Source organism: Scleropages formosus, chromosome 25, assembly GCF_900964775.1.
Source record: "Scleropages formosus chromosome 25, fSclFor1.1, whole genome shotgun sequence".
Taxonomy (NCBI): Eukaryota; Metazoa; Chordata; class Actinopteri; order Osteoglossiformes; family Osteoglossidae; genus Scleropages; species Scleropages formosus.
The window spans coordinates 1,271,038-1,293,091 of record NC_041830.1 but is presented as its reverse complement, the minus strand read 5'-3'; the positions used below and the strand labels follow the sequence as shown (position 1 = coordinate 1,293,091).

At 46.3% G+C, this 22,054-nt stretch overlaps 1 protein-coding gene across 3 annotated transcripts in view; it reads left to right on the top strand.

Annotated features, from left to right (window-relative positions):
• Nucleotides 1-22,054, top strand: part of LOC108928219 (putative helicase mov-10-B.1) — a 51,828-nt gene that overhangs the window by 14,457 nt on the left and 15,317 nt on the right. For all 3 annotated transcript variants that reach the window (XM_018742054.2, XM_018742055.2, XM_018742053.2), the window contains exons 5-12: nucleotides 4,846-5,098; nucleotides 5,525-5,656; nucleotides 7,975-8,137; nucleotides 9,855-10,006; nucleotides 10,616-10,786; nucleotides 17,861-18,008; nucleotides 21,200-21,361; nucleotides 21,823-21,926. In XM_018742054.2, coding sequence (XP_018597570.1) covers nucleotides 4,846-5,098; nucleotides 5,525-5,656; nucleotides 7,975-8,137; nucleotides 9,855-10,006; nucleotides 10,616-10,786; nucleotides 17,861-18,008; nucleotides 21,200-21,361; nucleotides 21,823-21,926 — 1,285 coding nt within the window. The remainder of the gene's footprint in view (nucleotides 1-4,845; nucleotides 5,099-5,524; nucleotides 5,657-7,974; nucleotides 8,138-9,854; nucleotides 10,007-10,615; nucleotides 10,787-17,860; nucleotides 18,009-21,199; nucleotides 21,362-21,822; nucleotides 21,927-22,054) is intronic.

The following is a 22,054-nucleotide window of genomic DNA, read 5'->3' as shown; positions in this document are numbered from 1 at the left end:
CAGAGTTCATGACCATAGGTGAGGGTAGGAACGTAGATCGACCGGTAAATTGAGAGCTTCGCCTTACGACTCAGCTCCCTCTTCACCACAACAGACCGGTACAATGACCGCATTACTGCGGACGCCGCACCGATCCGTCTGTCGACCTGCCGCTCCATTTTTCCCTCACTCGTGAACAAGACCCCGAGATACTTAAACCTCCGACCTAGGGTGTCCTGGTGCCAAGTGCACTGATGGACACCCTTATGCATGAACATGGTGTTCTTTATGGATAAACCGCGACTAGCACAGAAATCCAATTATAACTCACTGCTCGGGTTCAGATCAGGGAGGCCGTTCCTCCAAATCACGCCCCTCCAGGTATCACTGTCGCTGCCCACGTGGGCGTTAAAGTCCCCCAGTAGAACGACAGAGTCCCCAGTGGGAGCGCTTTCCAGCACGCCCCCCAGGGACTCTAAAAAGGCCGGGTACTCTACACTGCCGCTAGGTGCATAAGCACAAACGACAGTGAGAGACCGTTCCCTGACCCGAAGGCGCTGGGAGACGACCCTCTCATTCACCGGGGTAGACTCCAACACATGGCGGCTGAACTGGGGGGCTATTAATAAGCCCACACCAGCCCGCCGCCTCTCACCTTGGGCAACGCCAGAATAGTGGAGAGTCCACCCCCGATCTAGGAGAGTGGTTCCAGAACCCAAGCTGTGAGTGGAAGTGAGCCCGACTATATCTAGACGGTATCTCTCAACTTCCCGCACCAGCTCAGGCTCCTTCCCCGCCAGTGAGGTGACATTCCATATTTGGAGTATCTTTGAAAAGAAACTTTATGGAACCCATATTCAAAAGTCAGTAGGACTCTTATCCTACGTTATGTGGTCGTAATTTGTTCTTAAAAACACACAAAATATCAGAAGTCCAGATAATGAAATTACTTTTCCCATTATTTCTTATGGGGAAATATTCCAGTTTCTTTGAAGCCCAGTCTAAGTTCACTCCAAAGTCACCTTAAATAATGCCTAACATCATGAGGAAAAGTAGTGTAAAACACCCATACGCTGTCCGAAACTGCTTCTTCTGAGCAGGGTCGCAATGAACTGGAGCCTAACCTGGCAACTCAGGGCACAAGGCCGGAGGGGGAGGGGACACACCCAGGACAGGAAGCCAGTCTGCCTCAGAGCACCCCATTCAGGACTCGAGCCCCAGACCCGCCGGAGAGCGGAACCCAGCCAGGTCTTCTGTGCTACCGTACCCCTCCAGCGTAAACTATGAAAACAGGATGAATAACAACAACATTAGACATTCAGGCCTTCCTGTTTGTAAATTTTTAAGTGAGTTTATTTTTTGCTAATTGGTGCTAAAGAAGTGATTTATTTGATCTTGTGCGCAAAGCTTTTTTGAATCACACTAGTCACTGTGTGAATGGCATGCATTGCTGTAGTTCCAAGCATGGGCCTGTATGCACTTTTACATTTTCATTTATTCATTTAGCTGACGCTTTTGTCCAATGCAACAGATCGCATACATGAAAATCCAGACTGATTAACAATATGCTCTTAACAATACGTAAGTATTAATAATCTTGGACCGCATATGTGAAAAACGGGATATGGGGAAACCAAATAATGGTGATGTATGTAATTAGGAGAGGGGGCGCAGTGGGTTAGACCGGGTCCTGCTCTCCAGTGGGTCTGGGGTTCGAGTCCCGCTTGGGGTGCCTTGCGGCGGACTGGCGTCCCCTGCCCCTCCGGCCCTACGCCCTGTGTTACCGGGTAGGCTCCGGTTCCCCGTGACCCTGTATGGGACAAGCGGTTCCGAAAATGTGTGTGTGTGTGTGTGTGTGTGTGTGTGTGTGTGTGTGTGTGTGTGTGTGTGTGTGTGTGTGTAATTAGTGTAGTATAGGATTACTACAGTACTCATTACTATAGTATATGATTAGTTCTGTGTTTGTACTACACTGTGACTTGGAGGGGGGAGGGGTGAGCTGAGTTCCTCTTAGATGGCCAAACTCCTCACCCTGTTGTGGAAAGTGAGCCCCACCTCCCTCTGGAGAAAACTCAATTCAGCTGCTTGTATCTGTGATTGTATTCTTTCAGTCATCACCCAAAGTTCATGACCATAGGTGAGGGTAGGGACGTAGATTGACGGGCAAATAGAGAGCTTTGCCTTATGGCTCAGCTTCCCCTCCACCACTACAGTCCGGTATAGCGACCGCATTACTGCTCCTACTGCTCCCACTGCTCCCAGTATGTGCCAAATCTCATGCTCCCTTCTCCCCTCACTTGTGAACAAGACCCCAAAACACTTAAACTCCTCCACCTGGGGCAGATTTTCTCCCCTTACCTGAAGTGGGCATTCTATCCTTTTCCGTGAAAGAACCATGGACTCAGACTTGGAGGTACTGATCCTCATACCAACCGCCTCACACTTGGCTGCAAACCGTTCCAATGCATGCTGGAGGCATCCATGTGATGGTGCCAAAAGGACAACATCATCTGCAAAAAGCAGAGACATCGCTTTCCAGCCCCCACACAGAATGCCCTCCTGACCTCGGCTACGCCTTGATATCCTGTTCATGAAAACCAGAAACAAGAGTGGAGACAAAGCACAACTTTGACAGAGTCCAACACCCACACTGAACAAGCTTGACTTAATGCCGAGTATGCGGACACAGCTCTCACTCCATGTGTACAAAGACTGAATGACCCGCAGTAGTGGCCCCAGCACCCCATGCTCCCGAAGCACCTCCCACAGAATTTCTTGGGAAACCCTTCTCCAAGTCCACAAAACACATGTAGACTGGATTAGCGAATTCCCATGCCCCCTCAATTATCTGTGAGAGGGTAAAAAGCTGGTCCACTGTTCCACAGCCAGGATGGAATCCGCATTGTTCCTCTTCAATCCGAGGTTCAACTATCGGCTTGGAGCCTCCTTTCCAGCACCCTGGCATAGACTTTCCCAGGGAGGCTGAGAAGTGTGATACCCCGATAGTTGGCACACACTCTCCGGTCCTCTCTTGAAGATAGGGACCACCACCCTAGTTTGCCAATCCAAAGGCACTGTCCCCCAGGTCCATGCAACATTGCAGAGGCGTGTCAGCCATGACAGCCACACAACATCCAGGGTCTTAAGCAGTTCCAGGCAAATCTCATCCACCCCTGGTGCTTTGCCACTGTGGAGCTTTCCAACTACCTCAGTGACTTCCACCAGGGAAATGGACTCTGATATCCTGGAAGCCTCTGGCCCTGACTGCTGTAAGGGAGGCATATCTCTCGGGTTTAGGAGTTCCTTGAAGTGCACCTTTCACCTCCCAACAATATCCTCATTTGAGGTCAGAGTTTCTCCACCTTTGCTGAGCACAGCTTGGACGAAGCTTCTCTGACCCTTCCTGAGTCAGCAGATGGTTCTCCAGAATCTCTTTGAGGCCAACCAAAAGTCATAGCCTCCCCAAACTCCTCCCATGCTCTGGATTTCACTTCTGTAACCACAGCCGCTGCCGCCTTTTTTGCCTCCCGGTTCTTATCCGCTGAGTCCCCAGAGCCAACCAGGCCCTAAAGGCCGCCTTCTTCAGCTTGACGGCTTCCCTCACCACCGGTGTCCACCAGCAGGTTCTTGGGTTGCCGCTGTAGCTGGCACCAACAAGCTTTTGGCCACAGCTGCACCTGGCTGCTTCCACAATGGAGGTTTTGAACTCCATGGTCCATTTGGACTCCATGTCCCGTACCTCTTCCAGGACATGGGAGAAGTACTCACGGAGGTGGGAAATAAAATCATTTTGGACAGTCCTTCGACAGTCGTTCCCAGAATACTCAGAATACCTCACTATGCGCTTGGGTCTTCCGGGTCTGTCCTCTAATTTTCCCCGCCATCTGATCCAGTTCAACACCAGATGGTGATCACTTGATAGCTCAGTACCTCTCTTCACCTGAGTGTCCAGAACATAAGGCCTCAAGTTAGGTGAAACAACTACAAAGTCAATCATTGACCTTTAGCCCAAGGAGCTCAGATACCAAGTACACTTATGAGCATCCTTGTGTTCGAACATGGTGTTTGTTACGAAGAAACCATGGCTAGCACAGAAGTCCAATAACATTTCACCATTCAGGTTTAGGTCGGGCAAGCCTTTCTTCCCAATCACCCCACTCAAAATTTCCCAGTCATGGGGCCCTATCCAGAGCCCTATCCACTCTCTCCCAGAAGGTTGAATAGTCTGGACTGCTGTTTGGTGCATAAGCACACACAACAGTCAGAGTTTTCCTCTCTGTAACCTTAAATCACATTGAGGTGACCCTCCCGTCCACCGGGACAAACTCTAACTGTATGGCAGCCAGCCGGGGGCTTGTGAGTATCCCCACACCCGCTCGGCACCTCTCATCCTGTGCAACTCCTGAGTAGGAGAGAGTCCAGCCCCTATCGAGGAGTTTGGTTCCAGAACCAAAACTGTGAGTGGAGGAGAGCCCAATTATATTTAGTTGGTATCTCTCAACCTCCTGCACCAGTTCCGGCTCCTGTGAGGTTACATTCCACTTGCCAAGAGTCAGTTTCTGCCTCGAGGGACTGTGATGCCATGTGCCACCCCGCCCCTTCCAGCTGCCTTAAAGGCATTGCACCCGACCCCCATGTAGGACCTTGCGGGTGGTTGCCCCACATGGCCAAGAGTAACTTGTGATGGATTAATAAGCCCCACTCTACATTGTTTTACTTCCCGTGACACTAAGTTGATAAGCGCTCACTGTGGGAAATAGAAATAAGGGTTCCTGCAAATGTTAGACAGCTCAAGTTTTTCCAAACTCTGAAATTTGTTCATGAAATTCACTCACAAATGTTATTTCAAATGTATTTATTGTCCAGACAATCGCCATGAGGTCCTGGTAGAGTTCCATATTCGCCACTACGGTTTCTTCCCTGCTACATTGGCATTTGAGTTCCATGAAGATTCAGCTGCGGGTCGCCACTCCTTCCACATTGTGCGCTTCATAGAGGCCCAGTACCAGACGGTGCTGGCAAAGGACCTGGCTCCTGCTGAACCGTTCAAACCCATCACTATTGCTTCCTACAAGGCCATCCCTGCTGAGATAGTGGATGGAGGCGAACCGCCTGATAGGTGGGATACTGGACCCAGGAATCTCAAGTTACCTTTCGGAAATACAGCAGTTAATAATTTAAGGCTGTTCGAACATTAATATTTGTCCTGTTGACAGAATGAATATACACAACATTCCAGTTAAGTTTCAATTAAATAGAAAAGAAAAATCTATTAAATTAAGACTTTTCATCTCCTGGTTCAGATGAAAGTTAAAGATCGAAAGATATGATTCAATCTGTCCTTCCAGTCATTTTGCAAAATTCAAGATATCTGCTTTTCTGCTGAATATATGTTTGTAACTACATTTTTTTAAACTTATTTGGGAGCGTTTGGCATTTCATTGTATGTCTGTAGTTTGTACGAGTTTTTGCAGGAAGCAATGATCATAAAATGTCTAGTTGTTTTTATCCTAGTCATCTGACTTCCCTGTCCCGTCTGTCTTAGTTTTGCCCTGAATAACCTGAAAACAGTGGAAAAACTAGATGAATACAAAATTTCTGGTTACCTTTGGGACCTGGTGAATTTCCTGAAAGGACAGTCATATCCTGGACCCAGAGACCAGATCCTGTCCAACGCGTAAGTACTCATATTCTTACTTCCCTGTCTCAGTTCAGCTGTTTGTGACATTTTGGCTGTTTTTCCAGTTTCCATAATGGTGGGTTGCGATGGTTTGAACCAGATGCATTAGATGTGGAATGTCAGGTTACAGCACTGGTTAGGGTCACGACCAGTATGGCTTTTGCAAAGAGACAGAAGCCTTGATCTCTACTAGTAGTGTCAGTTATGACTTAACTGTTGGAGTGCAACAGTACCCTGAAACTATGGTGTTTTTCAGCTTAATAACTCAACATTTTCTTATAACATCTTGTTTTTTTTCCTGTTAAGAAGGGCTGATACACTGAGTTGCTGGAATTTGAGTTTCAGTCAGGAAGAAACAGTTTAAATACATGAGAGATGACCCTGCCTTTCTCACGAGTTTCTAAAACCAGTGACTCCTCCAATGAAAATTTGTGTCATATTGCTGAACTTGTGTCTTTCCTTGGATTTCTACAGTATAAGACATGACAGGAAGTAACAATTCCTATGTTTTCTCCTCTGGTTGAAGATACATCAGTACCAGTATTTAAAAAAAAAAATGCATGGAATTGGATTACAAAAACTGGAGGTTGAGCATATTTTATCATGGAAATAGCGTACAAAGTTACGCACATAAAAATGGTATTTGGACACAAATGAGGGCGTGGTGGTGCAGTGGATTTGGCCTGTGCTTGCTCTCTGGTGGGTCTAGGGTTTGAGTCCTGCTTGGGGTACCTTGTGATGGGCTGGTATCCCGCCCTGCGTGTGTCCCCTCCTCCAGCCTTGCACCCTGTGTTGCTGGGCTCGGCTCCGGGTTGCAGTGACCCCACTCGGGACAAGCGGTTTCTGTGTGTGTGTGTGTGTGTGTGTGTGTGTGTGTGTGTGGACCCAATACTTGAAGATGGATAGGATTGTATTCTGTGAAGCACAGACAAAGAGAAACAGGTCAGTGAACAAGAGCCACTAGTTAATCACAGGGAAACCAGTAAAGAGCTGATCAAGAGTTTGCAAACTAGTGATGAACTGATGAGGTTCACTGAAAGCAGGCGTGTTAGCTTAATTACATGGTTCTCAGGTGGTGCTACTGGTGGACCTTGGGGCTTTCACCTCCTGGGGTCAATACAGACAAAGAATATTTAAAGGGATACTGCAGACTTTTTTAAAACATGTCTCTATGTACTGAATGTGCAGCAGCACTGTGTCCATAAGAACAGGATCTTGACCAGCAAACCTGCTGACTTGAAAACACCTGCAATGGAATCTGATGTACAAGGTCAATATCAAAGTTGTCTGTTCTTATCAACATTGTACTACAGGTACAGATGCATTAAATAGGATTACACATTACAGTGCTAGAACACTATACGTTTGAAATTAGAGCTGTTCAGACAAGGACGTCTTCGTGATATAAGTTTCCCAGCTTTGGAAAATACTCACTTGGGATGGATGTTGCCATTATGGACTCACTCTCTGTCATCATGTTCAGTCCAGCATTTGGCAAAACTTCCTCTTTGTCCAATCAACATGGAGTTAAACTAGAACTAAACTAATGTTTATTTAAACTCTCTACTAACTTGGTATGAGTCACAGATTTACATAATTGTGTCTTAAGATAATTTAGACATTAATGGTAAACTATGAATTTATGTAGCAATGTAACTTGGAGAGCTGGTTAAATTCGATGGGTAACGGGCTAAACCTATACCTGACTTTTCTATGTCAACACCTTGGGATGGATAGCCTTTACAAGTTTTATCATTGGCAATAATTTATTACATGTCAGCATTTTGTTAAAATGCTACAATTTACTTAGTTTTTCAACTTGTTTAAAGTAAAGCATTGCCAAACTGTTGGCACATGTTGTATGGAGGGTGTCAACATTTCTAAACAGCCGAATCTGAATTAAAGTTCTTCTTTTACTTCTCCCTTCTTATGTTATCTGTACCAGCGGGAGCAGGATGGGCACAGCGTTTGTGGGACACATGCAGAATCAATTTTACTGTGTGGGATCAACTCCAAAGTTTTGAGTCGACTCTTGATTCCTTGCCGCTAGGAATCAGAGAATCATCTCTTTTTGATCAACTCCCAGCCTTAATAAATACGGATATCCATGCAAAAATGTCTGAAAGTTCAGTTAAAGAAAATCTTCAGTTCTAAAAGAGGGCTGAAGTAAAACACATTTCTGGATGTCATGGGTTTTATGTCTTAGTTACTGAAAGAAAGGGTGTCCTTCACACATACTTTCTCACACACACACACAGACAGTATGTGGTGTCATGACCGATGTTTGCAGTTGAGCAGTACCTGTGTTTGACTAGGGCTCTCCTGGAGTCTCCCCTGAGCTTCCAGAACTACAAGAAAAAATTCCAGCTCCTTCTCCATCTGGAAGAGAAACAGATGGAGATGGATATCAGGAGGTACGACATGCACAACGTGATCATGACTCAAGACCGGAACAACAAAAAGCTCCTCGTCCTGCACGTGAGTTAATCAGGTCAAAGGGTTGATGGTCAAGAGCTTATCTCTGTAGTGGAACAAGGTCATCTTTTCCTGGCTGTCACAGCTGAAGAGTACTTTCAAGATCACCTGATCTTGTAATGGTCCCTGATTCTGAATGATTTGTGTTCAGCTTTGCTGTACAATTGTGTTCTAAGGTGAACCAAATGGTACATAACAAGTGGTGCATAACTAGTTGGGCTACGTCTTTTCAGGTAAAATATACGTTTTATGTGAAAAAATGAAGGAACTAAATGTTAGATCTGTGTTAGACAAATAACAGCATTTTTTAATGGGAAATGCTGTATCTGTTTGGGGAAGTGCATTTTGGAAAATAAGCTTTGTTTCACCATCCAGGTTCACATGCTTACTAATCCAAAGTGATAAGTAACCCTTCCAATTTTAGGAAAGGAAACGACTGGGGGGGGGGTGGTAGAACAACGAGCTTGGCCGGGTCCTGCTCTCTGGTGGGTCCGGGATTCGAGTCCTGCTTGGGGTGCCCTGTGGCGGACTGGCGTCCTGTCCTGGGTGTGTCCCCTCCCCCTCCAGCCCTGTGCTGCTGGGTTAGGCTCCGGCTCGCTGCAACCCCACTTGGGATAAGCGGTCTTAGCCTGTGTGAACAACTGAGTTCCAGTTTAAGGCAGTTGCTGTACCCTGTACCTTTCAAACTCTACTTTACGTTTCTACAAATAAAACTTTGATGAGGGAAACAATCAAAGAAAGTGCAGCCAATAAAATGATTTATAAAATAAAGCAATATGTCTGTTTTGCATTATTTCAACCAATAGTTTTTGATTTTCTCCAATCAATCTGTGGGGAGCGCAGTTGCTATGCAACTTTTAGACTGTGTCACAAACCAGTGTCATTACAGCTCAGTGTTAAAACATTAAAGTGTGGTAAGAGGCTTTCTTTAAGTGTTTACATGTGTACACTCTGAGTGTTTGCGGTACTACTCAAGCTTGGATGGCTACTGTAATAATGTCTCCAGAGTTCAAAAACACTCTGTTTAAAATGAGTGAGAGTACTGAAACCCAAATAAAATTCATACTGTGCTCCACCTGCTGCCTTCAGTAGCAAAGTGGTTTAATTCAAAAAGAGGAAAACACTCATGTGTGAAGTACTTCTTCAAAATGAAAACCACACAGTTTCAAAGACTTTCTCTAGGAATAGGTTAAAAGAACAGCATTATAAAAAAAAAAAATCACAATAAGATAGAATAAAGAGAATAAAAGTATGTTAAAAAAGTTTTCCTTGTCAGTACAGATTTCCCCAGTGGAGAAAAGCTCCATAGTTGTTTCCTCAACAGGCAGAGAAGTATATCTATCACAGTGCTCAATTAGAAAAGTGGTTATTGGTAATGAATAAATGATAAATTATTTAAAAAATAATGTAGAAATAACTTTTATTAACAGCAAAACATGAAAAATGTTGCTCTTACAAATGTTTTGTGTAAAATACCCTTTATTTTTTGCATTTTAATTAATTTCAGGTGACTTTTTTTTGCCTAGAAATCTTTTTTCTGCGTAGAAAATATTTGGCAATTCAACCCTTTCACAATGTGAATTCCCCTGTCAGGGTGGTTTCATATACTCATGTGACGAATGCATGCAGTACCTCCAGGAACTGTAGTAGGATCTCTAGTAGAAAATTTTCATCACAATCCCTCTACACTGTCACCTCATTTGCTTCTGTTTGCCTCCAGGTCCCGGGTGTGGCTGAGAACAGGCCCTCTGTCCTGAGGGGGGACTACCTGTTGGCGTCCAAAGCAGGCGATACAGAGGAACCTGCCACCATGTACAAGGGCTATGTGCACAAGGTGGAGCTGGAGCAGGTCAAACTCAGCTTTCCCAATAAGTGAGTCAGCCTCCACCAGATTTTTTCTGTTCTCTTTTGACTCTGACTAGGGCAAGTATGCTGTTTTGTCCAGCAGCAAGGTATAAAGCAGTCATGAAGACACAATGCAATGGTGGAGGCTTCCTTCTATTTTGCTTCTCTACCCAGTTAGCCTACTGGTACTATTCTAATAAAGAAATTAACTTTCAGGTGAGCAGAGATCCTCCAAAGCTGTCTGTCTACTCAGGCATGAAGAGGAATTCCCAGTCTGCATATTGTTGATGTGTCCTAGCAAGCAGTTATATTTTTTTCCTATGTCTTATTGCCCTTCTGACATAATCATTTTGGGACAGGGGGTTGTAGAAGGAGTGGGGGTGCGGTGGCGCAGTGGGTTGGACTGCAGTCCTGCTCTCCCGTGGGTCTGGGGTTCAAGTCCCGCTTGGGGTGCCTTGCGACGGACTGGCGTCCCGTCCTGGGTGTGTCCCCTCCCCCTCCGGCCTTACGCCCTGTGTTACCGGGTGGGCTCCGCGACCCCGTATGGGACAAGCGGTTCTGAAAATGTGTGTGTGGGTTGTAGAAGGAATGCACTCGGACACATGGGGCCTTACGGGTCTTTTGGTTTTTCTGCAGACTTCTGAAAGAGTTTGTCAACAACATGCGCTTCAACATACGGTTCACCATAAACCGCTTCCTTATGCAACTGCAGCACCGCGCTGTGGAGCTAGCAGTCAGGCACCAACTGGAGGAGGTGCTCTTTCCTGCTGCCCGTGGGACAGTAGACTTGCCCCTCACCCCTCTCAGGTGAGTATTTGCCTCACTATACTCTCTCAGTGCAGGCCATAGTTCTTCCTTACCTGCAGTTGTACACTCTATATACATTTTATACAGTGCCTTACAAAAGTATTCAGACCAACTAAAAGTTGTCAATGTTGTGTGGATTACAAATTATATTTACAGATTATGCTGACTCATACTTATCCAATCAGTATTTTCATTTTTAACTCATATGCTCTAGCACTTAATTGCTCTAAATTATTTGTTTGGAGATATTTTAAAGAAACTGATAAATGCTGTACCAAATATCAGTATGTGGACTTGAATATGTACAGTATGTAAATAGCATATTTCAGTTTTTAATTACATTGTATATACATTTCTTCCTGAGCTGCTCTTAAAATCATCATCTCATCAATCATCTCATCATTCCATGTGCGTCACAATAACAAAGACAGTCTTTTACTTGACAACACACACAAAATTGTACATTGCCATATAATTATTGTACAATAGTTTGAACAAAGTCAAGTATGTCAACATCTAGTAACATCATGAAAACAGGATAATTGGAGGTTTGACTTTGATGTGTCATAAAAATTTAAAATAAATAAAAAAATTTTAGTTACCTGCTATTCACAACAGAATTCTGTTGAAGTGCAATTTTGCTTGATCAAGAGAGTTTTCAGAGGACCTCAGAAAAAGATTTGCTGAAGCTAATAAGACTGGAAAGAAATATAAAAGGATTTTAAAAGATAGTTCACAGACAGTAAATGGAAGAAGTTCAGCCCCATTGCTAGGAAGAAAAGACTCGGCGCAATCAGACACTCAGATTGCAGCAAACTTCATTTATTCATGTGCACATGGGTGAGCCTCCTAGAGAGAGTCACACTGCAGCAGCTAAGCAAGCAGATATTTATATACATTCTAGGGCGGATCTTCGCAAGCATGGGTAAGATACATGTTTTGTTCCAACATTCCAGGCAAGTCACTGTGCCCCTCAGTCTCTCATCCTCTTGTAAAACACCTCCAACAGTCGCCAGTTGATCTCCTTTCTTACACATAACAGGCTTTACGTAAATCTGCATTCCTCTGATATCTTATTAACACAGAAAGGGGCAAACTGACACCAAACTGCTGCCTGGAATATGGCACTTTCTTGCATAGGCTGTTCAGCAGCTAAACATTTCTTAAACATTCCATTATAGCAGCATTTACGCATAGTAAAGCTTTTAAAATCAAATTTTCTTTCCACACTACTCTTCTTAGGAGTGGGCATACAACAAAAACCAGTGCAAGGGCATACTGAACAATTCCCAAACAAGGGACAAAGAACCCTAGGATGACAGCTGCAATCCTCTTGAACTTGGTAACATCTGAGTTCATGAGTCTACTTTAAGAAAACACTGAAAAACAGTGTTGTTCATGGGATGTTCCATACAGGGAACCACTACTCTCAAAAACATTGCTGTCTATCTCAAATTTGCTAAAAACCACCTAGATGTTCAACAGCACAATTTGAGCAATATTCTGTGAAAAGATGACAGAAAAGCTGAACTTTATAGTAAATGTACACTGTGTTATGTTTAGACAAAACAAAGCATTGCATATCAATACTTAAACCTACTTCCAGCTGTGAAGCATGGTAGAGGGAGTATAATGTTGTGGGGCTGCTTTGCTGCCTCAGAGCCTGGATGGCTTCAAATCAATGAATTCCAGGTTGTATCTCTGTGCCAAAATGCCAGGGTGTCCGTCCATGATCTGAAACTCATAAGAAGTTGGGTAATGCAACACAGTAATAATCCAACATGCAGCGCTAAATAAGCGACAGAGTATCTCAAACCGAAGAAGTTCCCTTTTCTAGAATGGCCAAGGAAGAATCCTTACTTCAGTCCCACTGAAACGCTGTGGTATGATGTGAAACAGGCCATTAAGGCAAGACATCCCAAAAATACATTAACTGAATGGAATGTCACCTCACTGGCGGGGAAGGAGCCTGAGCTGGTGCGGGAGGTTGAGAGATCAGAATCAGAATCAGAACGAGCTTTATTGCCAAGTATGTTCGCACATACAAGGAATTTGTCTTGGTGACAGGAACTACCACAGCACAGACAGAATGACAGTGACAAGACAGGTGAGAAGATAGAGTATGTGAGCAAGGGATAAAAAATATTTAAAAATATAAAGTACCCAATATACAAAAATAGTCACTAGATACAAATGCAAGGGAGTGTAAGTAAGAGATATGTGATAAATAGTTATAAATATAAATAGCATTATGTATTGCACGGTTTACTCTCTAGGGGAGAGATTTAGGTGTTCATGAGGTAGATGGCCTGAGGAAAGAAACTTTTCTTATGCCTGGCTGTCCTGGTGCTCAGCGCTCTGTAGCGCTGGCCAGATGGCAAGGGTTCGAAGAGGAAGTGGCCTGGATGTGAGGGGTCTAGAATGATTTTGCTAGCCCTTTTACTGACTCTGGACGAGTGCAGTTCTTGGAGAGCTGGGGGGGATGTGACGATGATTCTTCCAGCAGTCCGAACTATCTGCTGCAGTCTTCTGATGTCTGACTTCGTAGCTGAGCCGAACCAGACAGTTATAGAGGTGCAGAGGACGGACTCAATGACTGCGGAGTAGAATTGCATCAGTAGCTCCTGTGGCAGGTTGAACTTCCTCAGCTGGCGAAGGAAGTACAACCTCTGCTGGGCCTTCTTCACAATGGAGTCTATGTGGGGCTCCCACTTCAGGTCCTGTGAGATGGTGGTGCCCAGGAACCTGAATGACAGTAGAGATACCGTCTAGATATAGTCGGGCTCACTTCCACTCACAGCTTGGGTTCTGGAACCACTCTTCTCGACCAGGGATGGACTCTCCACTATTCTGGCGTTGCCCAGGGCGAGAGACGGCGGGCCAGTGCGGGCTTGTTAATAGCCCCCCAGTTTAGCTGCCATGTGTTGGAGTCTACCCCGGTGAATGAGAGGGTCATCTCCCTGCGCCTTCGGGTCAGGGAACGGTCTCTCACTGTCGTTTGTGCTTATGCGCCTAGCGGCAGTGTAGAGTACCAGGCCTTTTTGGAGTCCCTGGGGGGCGTGCTGGAAAGCGCTCCCACTGGGGACTCTGTCGTTCTACTGGGGGACTTTAATGCCCACGTGGCCAGCGACAGTGACACCTGGAGGGGCGTGATTGGGAGGAACGGCCTCCCTGATCTGAACCCGAGCGGTGAGTTGTTATTGGATTTCTGTGCTAGTCACGGTTTGTCCATAACGAACACCATGTTCATGCATAAGGGTGTCCATCAGTGCACTTGGCACCAGGACACCCTAGGTCGGAGGTCGATGATCGACTTTGTAGTCGTTTCTTCTGACCTTCGGCCATATGTCTTGGACACTCGGGTGAAGAGAGGGGCTGAGCTGTCAACTGATCACCACCTGGTGGTGAGTTGGATTCGATGGCGGGGGAAAAAGCTGGACAGACCTGGCAGGCCCAAATGCATAGTGAGGGTCTGTTGGGAACGTTTGGCGGAGGCCCCTGTCAGAGAGGTCTCCGACTCCCACCTCCGACAGAGCTTCAACCAGGTCCCAAGGGGGACGGGGGACATTGAGTCCGAATGGACTGTGTTCCACACCTCCATTGTCGGGGCGGCGGTTCGGAGCTGCGGCCATAAAGTCTCCGGCACCTGTCGCGGCGGCAATCCCTGAACACGGTGGTGGACACTGGAGGTAAGGGATGCTGTCAAGCTGCTTCAGGAGTTCTATCGGGCCTGGCTGGCTCATGGGACTCCTGAAGCAGCTGATGGGTACCGGCGGGCCAGACGGAACGCGGCCCTGGCAGTCGCCGCGGCAAAAACTCGGGCCTGGGAGGAGTTCGGTGAGGCCATGGAGGAAGACTTTCGGTCAGCCTCAAAGAGATTCTGGCAAACCGTCCGGCGACTCAGAGGGGGGAAGCGGTGTTCCGCCAACACTGTTTACAGTGGAAGTGGTGTGCTGCTGACCTCGGCTGAGGATGTCCTTGGGCGGTGGAAGGAGTACTTTGAGGATCTCCTCAATCCCTCCGACACGCCTTCCGTAGCGGAAGCTGAGGCTGGAGACTTGGAGGGGGACTCGTCCATTACCCTGGCTGAAGTTGCTGAGGTAGTCAAAAAACTCCTCGGTGGCAAGGCTCCGGGGGTGGATGAGATCCGCCCTGAGTTTCTCAAGTCTCTGGATGTTGTGGGGCTGTCTTGGTTGACACGCCTCTACAGCATCGCGTGGAGCTCGGGAACGGTGCCTCTGGACTGGCAGACCGGGGTGGTGGTCCCTTTTTTTAAGAAGGGGGACCGGAGATTGTGTTCCAACTGTAGGGGAATCACACTCCTTAGCCTCTCTGGGAAAGTCTATGCCGGGGTACTGGAGAGGAGAATCCGACCGATAGTCGAACCTCGGATTCAGGAGGAGTAATGCTGTTTTCGCCCTGGCCGTGGAACACTGGACCAGCTCTATACCCTCACTAGGGTGTTGGAGGGTTCATGGGAGTTTGCCCAACCAGTCCATATGTGTTTTGTGGACCTGGAGAAGGCATTTGACCGTGTCCCTCGTGGCATCCTGTGGGGGGTACTTTGGGATTATGGGGTTCAGGGCTCGCTGCTACGGGCTGTTCGTTCCCTGTATGACCGGAGTAGGAGCTTGGTTCGCATTGCCGGCAGTAAGTCAGACCTGTTCCCGGTGCATGTTGGACTCCGCCAGGGCTGCCCTTTGTCACCGATTCTGTTCATTATCTTCATGGACAGAATTTCTAGGCGCAGCCAGGGAACGGAGGGTGTCTGTTTTGGTGGCCGCAGGATCTCGTCTCTGCTTTTTGCGGACGATGTGGTCCTGTTGGCTTCATCGAATCAAGACTTACAGCGTGCACTGGAGAGGTTTGCAGCCGAGTGCGAAGCGGCGGGGATGAGAATCAGCACCTCCAAATCCGAGGCCATGGTTCTCAGTCGGAAGAAGGTGGATTGCCCCCTCCGGGTTAGGGGGGAGTTGCTCCCTCAAGTGGAGGAGTTTAAGTATCTCGGGGTCTTGTTCACGAGTGAGGGAAAAATGGAGCGGCAGGTTGACAGACCGATCGGTGTGGCGTCCGCAGTAATGCGGTCATTGTACCGGTCTGTTGTGGTGAAGAAGGAGCTGAGTCGTAAGGCGCAGCTCTCAATTTACCGGTCAATCTACGTTCCTACCCTCACCTATGGTCATGAACTCTGGATCATGACCGAAAGAATGAGATCGCGGATACAAGCGACGGAAATGAGTTTCTTCCGCAGGGTGGCTGGGCACACCCTCAGTCACCCGGGAGGAGCTTGGAGTAAAGCCGCTGCTCCTCTGCATCGAGAGGAGCCAGTTGAGGTGGCTCGGGCATCTGTTCCGGATGCCTCCTGGACGCCTCCCTGTTGAGGTGTTCCGGGCATGTCCCACTGGGAGGAGGCCTCGGGGCAGACCCAGGACACGTTGGAGAGACTACGTCTCCTGGCTGGCCTGGGAACGCTTTGGGGTTCCCCCAGAGGAACTGGAGGAGGTGTGCGGGGAGAGGGAAGTCTGGAGGGCTCTGCTTGGACTGCTGCCCCCGCGACCCGGCCCCGGATAAGCGGAAGAAGAAGAAGAAGAAGACATTAACTGAAACAATGTGTAGTGTAATGGGCAAAATACCTCCTAACTGCTGCACAGGTCTGAGCAACAGCTACAGAAAGTATTTTCTTGGGGCTATGGACAGTGAAGAAGGGCTAGTTACTAAATGTAAGGGTTCACATGCTGTCTTCATCAATGACCTTTGCTGTTTAAACCATTTGAACTCAAGAAGGGTGGCCTGAAGACATTTTGGGATCAAATCAAGACCAGAATATCTGCGCAGAAACAGGCAAACTGGAACAGGAAGCAATGAAATAGGAAGGAGAATTATGCCAGGAGGAGAAGAAGAGTGCGAAATTGTAAATCACCACGGAAAAAACACGGAGTACACTAATAAACAGTTTGGTCATCTCTAAAAGAACATCCCACTTGGCTCACCAGAGCATGTACCACACCTAGGCCCCATCCAGTTTCCAAGTTCAATATCATGCCTCCTAAGATCAATTGCATACCATATAATTTATATAAGAGCTGCCACAGAACCTGATGAGAGTGGTCTGGAAGAACCAATGGACTTCATTTGAGTCATGAACAACAGTGGCTATACTCATCCTAAAACAACTGGAGTCTGGCAACACCAATCACTTCAGAAGCATTGCTCTACTGAACATGGGGGGAAGATGTTCTCAATGGTGGTGAGGAGAATCAGGTACCTCATAGCATGCAGTGCTGGCTTTGGTCCCAAAGGTTGATGATTTTAATATTACCCACTAGTACCCTCAAGCAGCATACTTGCCCTAAATTACACACACACACACACACACACACACACACACACACACACACACACACACACACACACACACACACACACACTTTCAGAACCTCTTGTCCCATACAGGGTCACAGAGCCTACCCAGTAACAGGGCATAAGGCCAGAGGGGGAGGGGACACACCCAGGACAGGATGCCAGTCCATCACAAGGCACCCCAAGTGGGACTTGAACCCCAGACCCACAGAGAGCAGGACTGTGGTCCAACCCACTGCGCCACCACACCCCCCTGCCCTAAATTACTGTAGTAAAAATTACCCAGCTGTATAAATATTGGTAGGTAGCTTAACATTCTAAGTTGTTTTGGAGAAAAGCAGCAGGTATATATAAATTAAATTTATTAACAATGTGTTTTTTCCTAGATTGTTTTTTTTTTTTTTACATTTTTCAGCTGTAAACAGAAGTGCTGTTATTTTAAGTAGTTTCTGTTACTTATTTTCTTCCTCCTTTCTTCATATTTCCTTATATCCTTTCATATGTTTCTAGTTTTACTACCTTTGTATTTTTTTATTAGCTAATGCGCCTCTTCAGAAATCTGCAATGGCACGATGAAAAAAATCAAAATGATGATGACAGACCGTTTCATCTCTTTTCATGGACTAGAGAGAGGAGGACAGTGAATTGCTTTCTGAGGAAGAGCCGCTACTCCCAAGGTTTCCCTCAGGAGCCTCACTGCCCTCCACCCTACAGACTCTTTGACAGGTGTCTGGAGCAGAACCCGGAGCAGTATACCGCCGTCCGTCATATTGTCTCAGGGGTGTCCAGGCCCGCTCCCTATCTGGTGTTCGGACCACCTGGAACTGGCAAAACCGTCACCTTAGTGGAAGCCATCAAACAGGTTCTTCCTGCTTTCTGTAGCCTTTCATTGTGCCATAAATTCATAGTTTCTTATCAAACTTGCACTTTCTATTGTTTACATTTGTTCACATAGCTGACTCTTTTCTCCAAAAGGATGGGCAGCATTAGGCTGTTTACAATGACTTACCCATCTGTACAGCTGGATCACTTTTAGGATAAGTGCTCTATTCAAGGACACTACTGCATAGGTGGGATTTGAAGCTGCAATCATCAGACCTAGAGGTGACAGCACTAACTGCCATGCTGCCTGCTCTTACTGCAGTTTCCTCCTGGTATTCTGGCTGTAAAACAGCTATTACGAACATGGTCCCGAGTGTCTCTTGTATCTTTACACAAAAGGATAGGTGGATGCAGCCAATTTTATCACAAATAACAATGACTATATAAATTGCTGCGTGAACTGTATAATAGTGCACAATTTATAATGTTATGTATGTACTGTATCACAAAGTAAATTACAACAAAATATCAGGTGTACTGCTCTAGGACAGGATTTGAGTGATCTTGCTGTACATTGTACTGCTGAGTAAATTAGTGTTTAGTCATAAAGACAGAAAATGTACAATGTGTAATAGAGCAAACTGACCTTTTCATTTTACATTTACATGTATTCATTTAGCAGATGCTTTTCTCCAAAGCGACATACATGTCACAAAAAAATACAATGAGTGCACTACATTAGCAGAAAGACTTAGATGCAGACCTGTGATTCTCAAGTACAGTTAGTTTGTTACTTTCCACCATATGAACCAATGTACATCACATGAGTAGCTGCATAAAGGTTTATCAATTTATTGTTAATTTCTAATCACACAATTGTAACAAATGTTTACATCTTGCAAGTAGCTGCATAAAGGTTTATGTGCTATTCAACAGTTATAATCACAAAGTTCAGCATAAACATTTACCGTTAACATGCACTTAAGAGATCATGAAAGAAGTGAGAGAGAATGTAGAGAGAGATTCAGCAGTTCTGAGTGAAAGGGGGAGGTCATTTCACCACATCAGAGCCAGAACCAAAAATCTTAACGTTTTTGATTTTGGACCTTTTATACGTGGGACCACCAAGTGGGCAGAGGTGGAGGAGTATTAGCAGTCTAGTTGGGGTGTAGCAGATGACCAGGTCTTATAGATATCTGGGAGCAGATCCATTGATGCTTTTTTAGACTATAACCAGGGTCTTGAATTTGATCCAGGCAGCTATAGGAAGCCAGTGCAGAGAGATGAGTAGAGGAGATACATGGGAATGCTTCGGCAAGTGAAACACAACTCGGGCAGCAGTGTTCTGTATCAGTTGTATAGGTTTTATGGCAGTAGCAGGAAGGCCAGACAGGAGAGAGTTGCAGTAGCCCAGACAGGATGTCACCATGGTCTGGACAATTAGTTGGGCAGAGTCAGTTGTGAGGTAAGGACAGATCCTGCGGACGTTATGCAGGCTGTATCTGCAGGTCCGAGTTGTGGCTTCGATGTGCTGAGAAAAAGACAGTCAATCATTATTCCCAGCCTCTTAGCCAAGGGAGTAGGCAAAATCAGTGAGCTGTCCAGTTTAATAGAGAGTTTACGACAGGAAGACAGGTAAGCTGGGAAATGAAGGATCTCTGCTTTGGAGAGGTTGAGTTGTAGGTGGTGATCAGACATCCATGTAGAGATGTTCATCAGGCAAGCAGCAATGCGCGTGGAAATGTCTGATGCTCCAGGTAGAAAGGAAAGGAAGAGTTGGGTATCATCAGCGTAACAGTGGTAGTTGAATCCATGGGAGGCAATAATTGGGCTGAGAGAGGAGATCTAAGGGCAGAGAAACTAGTACTGAGCCCTGCTGGACACCAATTCAGAGAGGCAGAGGAGAAGAATGGGAACCCCACCAGACCAGTTGATTGGATCTGTTAGATAGGTAGGACTCAAACCATCTTAGTACCATTCCTTTGATGCCAAGTTGACCAGGAGAGGAGAGTAGAATCCGGAGCTATTCAGATAGTTGATCACAGGTTGCCCGTTCCAGAGTTTTTTGACAGAAAAGGGAGGAGGGAGACTGGCCTGTAGTTTTGGACTGAGTCAGGATCCAGAGAGGGTTTCTTTACCAGAGATGAAATGAAGATGTTTTGAAGGCAGATGGGAAGCAGCCAGAAGAGAGCGAGGAGTTGATGATCTTGGAGATGAAGGTGGAGAGTTGCAGGGAGATGGTCTGTAGGAGTGTCGATAGGATTTGATCTAGTGAGTAGGGGGTGGCTCTGTGTGACAGCAGAAGGTTGGAGCTTTCAGTTCCTGATAGGTGCTTGAATTTGAAGAGCGTGACTTCACAGAGTGGTCCAGCATGATCAGGGTGGGTGGATGCCAAAAACTTGTTCATGATTGTGTTGACTTTGTCTCTGAAAAACAAAGCAAAATCATCAGAAGTGAGAGAAGAGGGAGGAGAAGGAGGACACAGTTGGGATGAGAAGGTGGCAAACACTCTGTGTGATTTGTTAATTGCACACTGTATTTTGTTGTGGAAGAGGGTTGTTTTAACTGAAGAGACAGCAGAGTGAAAGGTTGGTAAGAGTTGTTTGTAAACATCCAGGTTCATGCTAGTCTTAGTTTTTCGCCACTATGCCGCCCGTAGTTTGGTCCTGTTAGGACATAGTATGTCAGTATGTCAGTCAGCCATGGGGTGGCATGGGGCGTGCTGGCCTGAGAGAGTCTAGAGAGGAAGACAGGGCAGAGAGAAAAATATTAGTAGTATTGTCTGTGGAGAACTGTGAGAATGTTGCAGCAGAAGGGAGAGTGGACAGTGTGGCAGAGGCAAGGTAGGAGGGCGAGAGAGATTTTAGGTTATGGCGGAAAGTAACAGAGAGGACAGGACAGCCACAGTTATGGGAAAAGACAAGGTCAAAGCAATTACCAGCTTTGTGAGTGGCAGGGGACTGGGACAAGGAGAGGTCAAAGGATAGCAGGAGCGACAGACGGCCGCTTGCATGAATGTCCTCGACATGCAAGTTGAAGTCACCCAGCAGAATCAACGGAGTGTTGTCCCCTGGGAGAGAGCTCAACAAGATGTCGAAGTCATCTAGGAAGAGGCAGGGAGGCCCAGGAGGGCGATAGAGCACAACCGCAATGAGTGTGATAAGTTGCTACTCTACTGTGTGCGGTACCATAGATTAGTAAATTCCAACCATGGTGGGCTCTCTGTTCTAGGTGGAGGAACACCACCCGTCTGCCCACATCCTGGCCTCTGCCCCCTCCAACAGTGCCACTGACCTGCTCTGCGATCGCCTGTTGACACATGTGGATGCCCACAAGGTGTACCGCCTGTATGCCAGCAGTCGTAACCCAGATGATGTGCCATCTAAGCTTCTGGTGAGGGGTCTGCAAAGCCACACCTGGAACACTGATTATTTGAATCATCCACTGGGTCTGTTGTAGAGGTCTTAGCAGTACAGTGCAGCGGGTGAGAATCGTAGTCCATGATGGACTGGAGATTATTTATTGTCATTTACAGTCCCTCTCTGTACCGCTTTGTCCAGAAAGGAAGAATTATAAACAAAAATTGTACAATGGTGAATGCATGCTGTACTCTTTGTTAAACAACCTGCTTGCTGGAACGAGTTATTGTCTTTAACTGAGAATCTTAGGTGAGGAACTGATGTCTGCGTGGGCCTCGGTTACTCTTAGTTGCTGTATTAGTTATTTTCACTAGAAGCCACTGCTGTTGATATATAAATCATTTGCCAATTAGCGTGACCTGAAATTTTCCATTAACGTAATGGGGCCTCCGACTTGTTTGCAGCAGTAATAACAATCCTCCTTGTATTTCCCAGGGCTGTTGCAACTGGGATCAGAATCAAGGCTGTTTTGTATTCCCCTCAAAGGAGAAGCTCATGGAGTACAAGATCTTGGTCACCACTGTGTTCACTGCTGGACGGTATGGCTAGGACTTAAGGACCAAGACTTGGCCTTATTGGTACCATTTGATCCTTGTAGGGGAACGTCTGTTGTACACTATAAGGCTGGAAAACATTCAGTATCTGATGTGTCAGTTATGCACCTTGG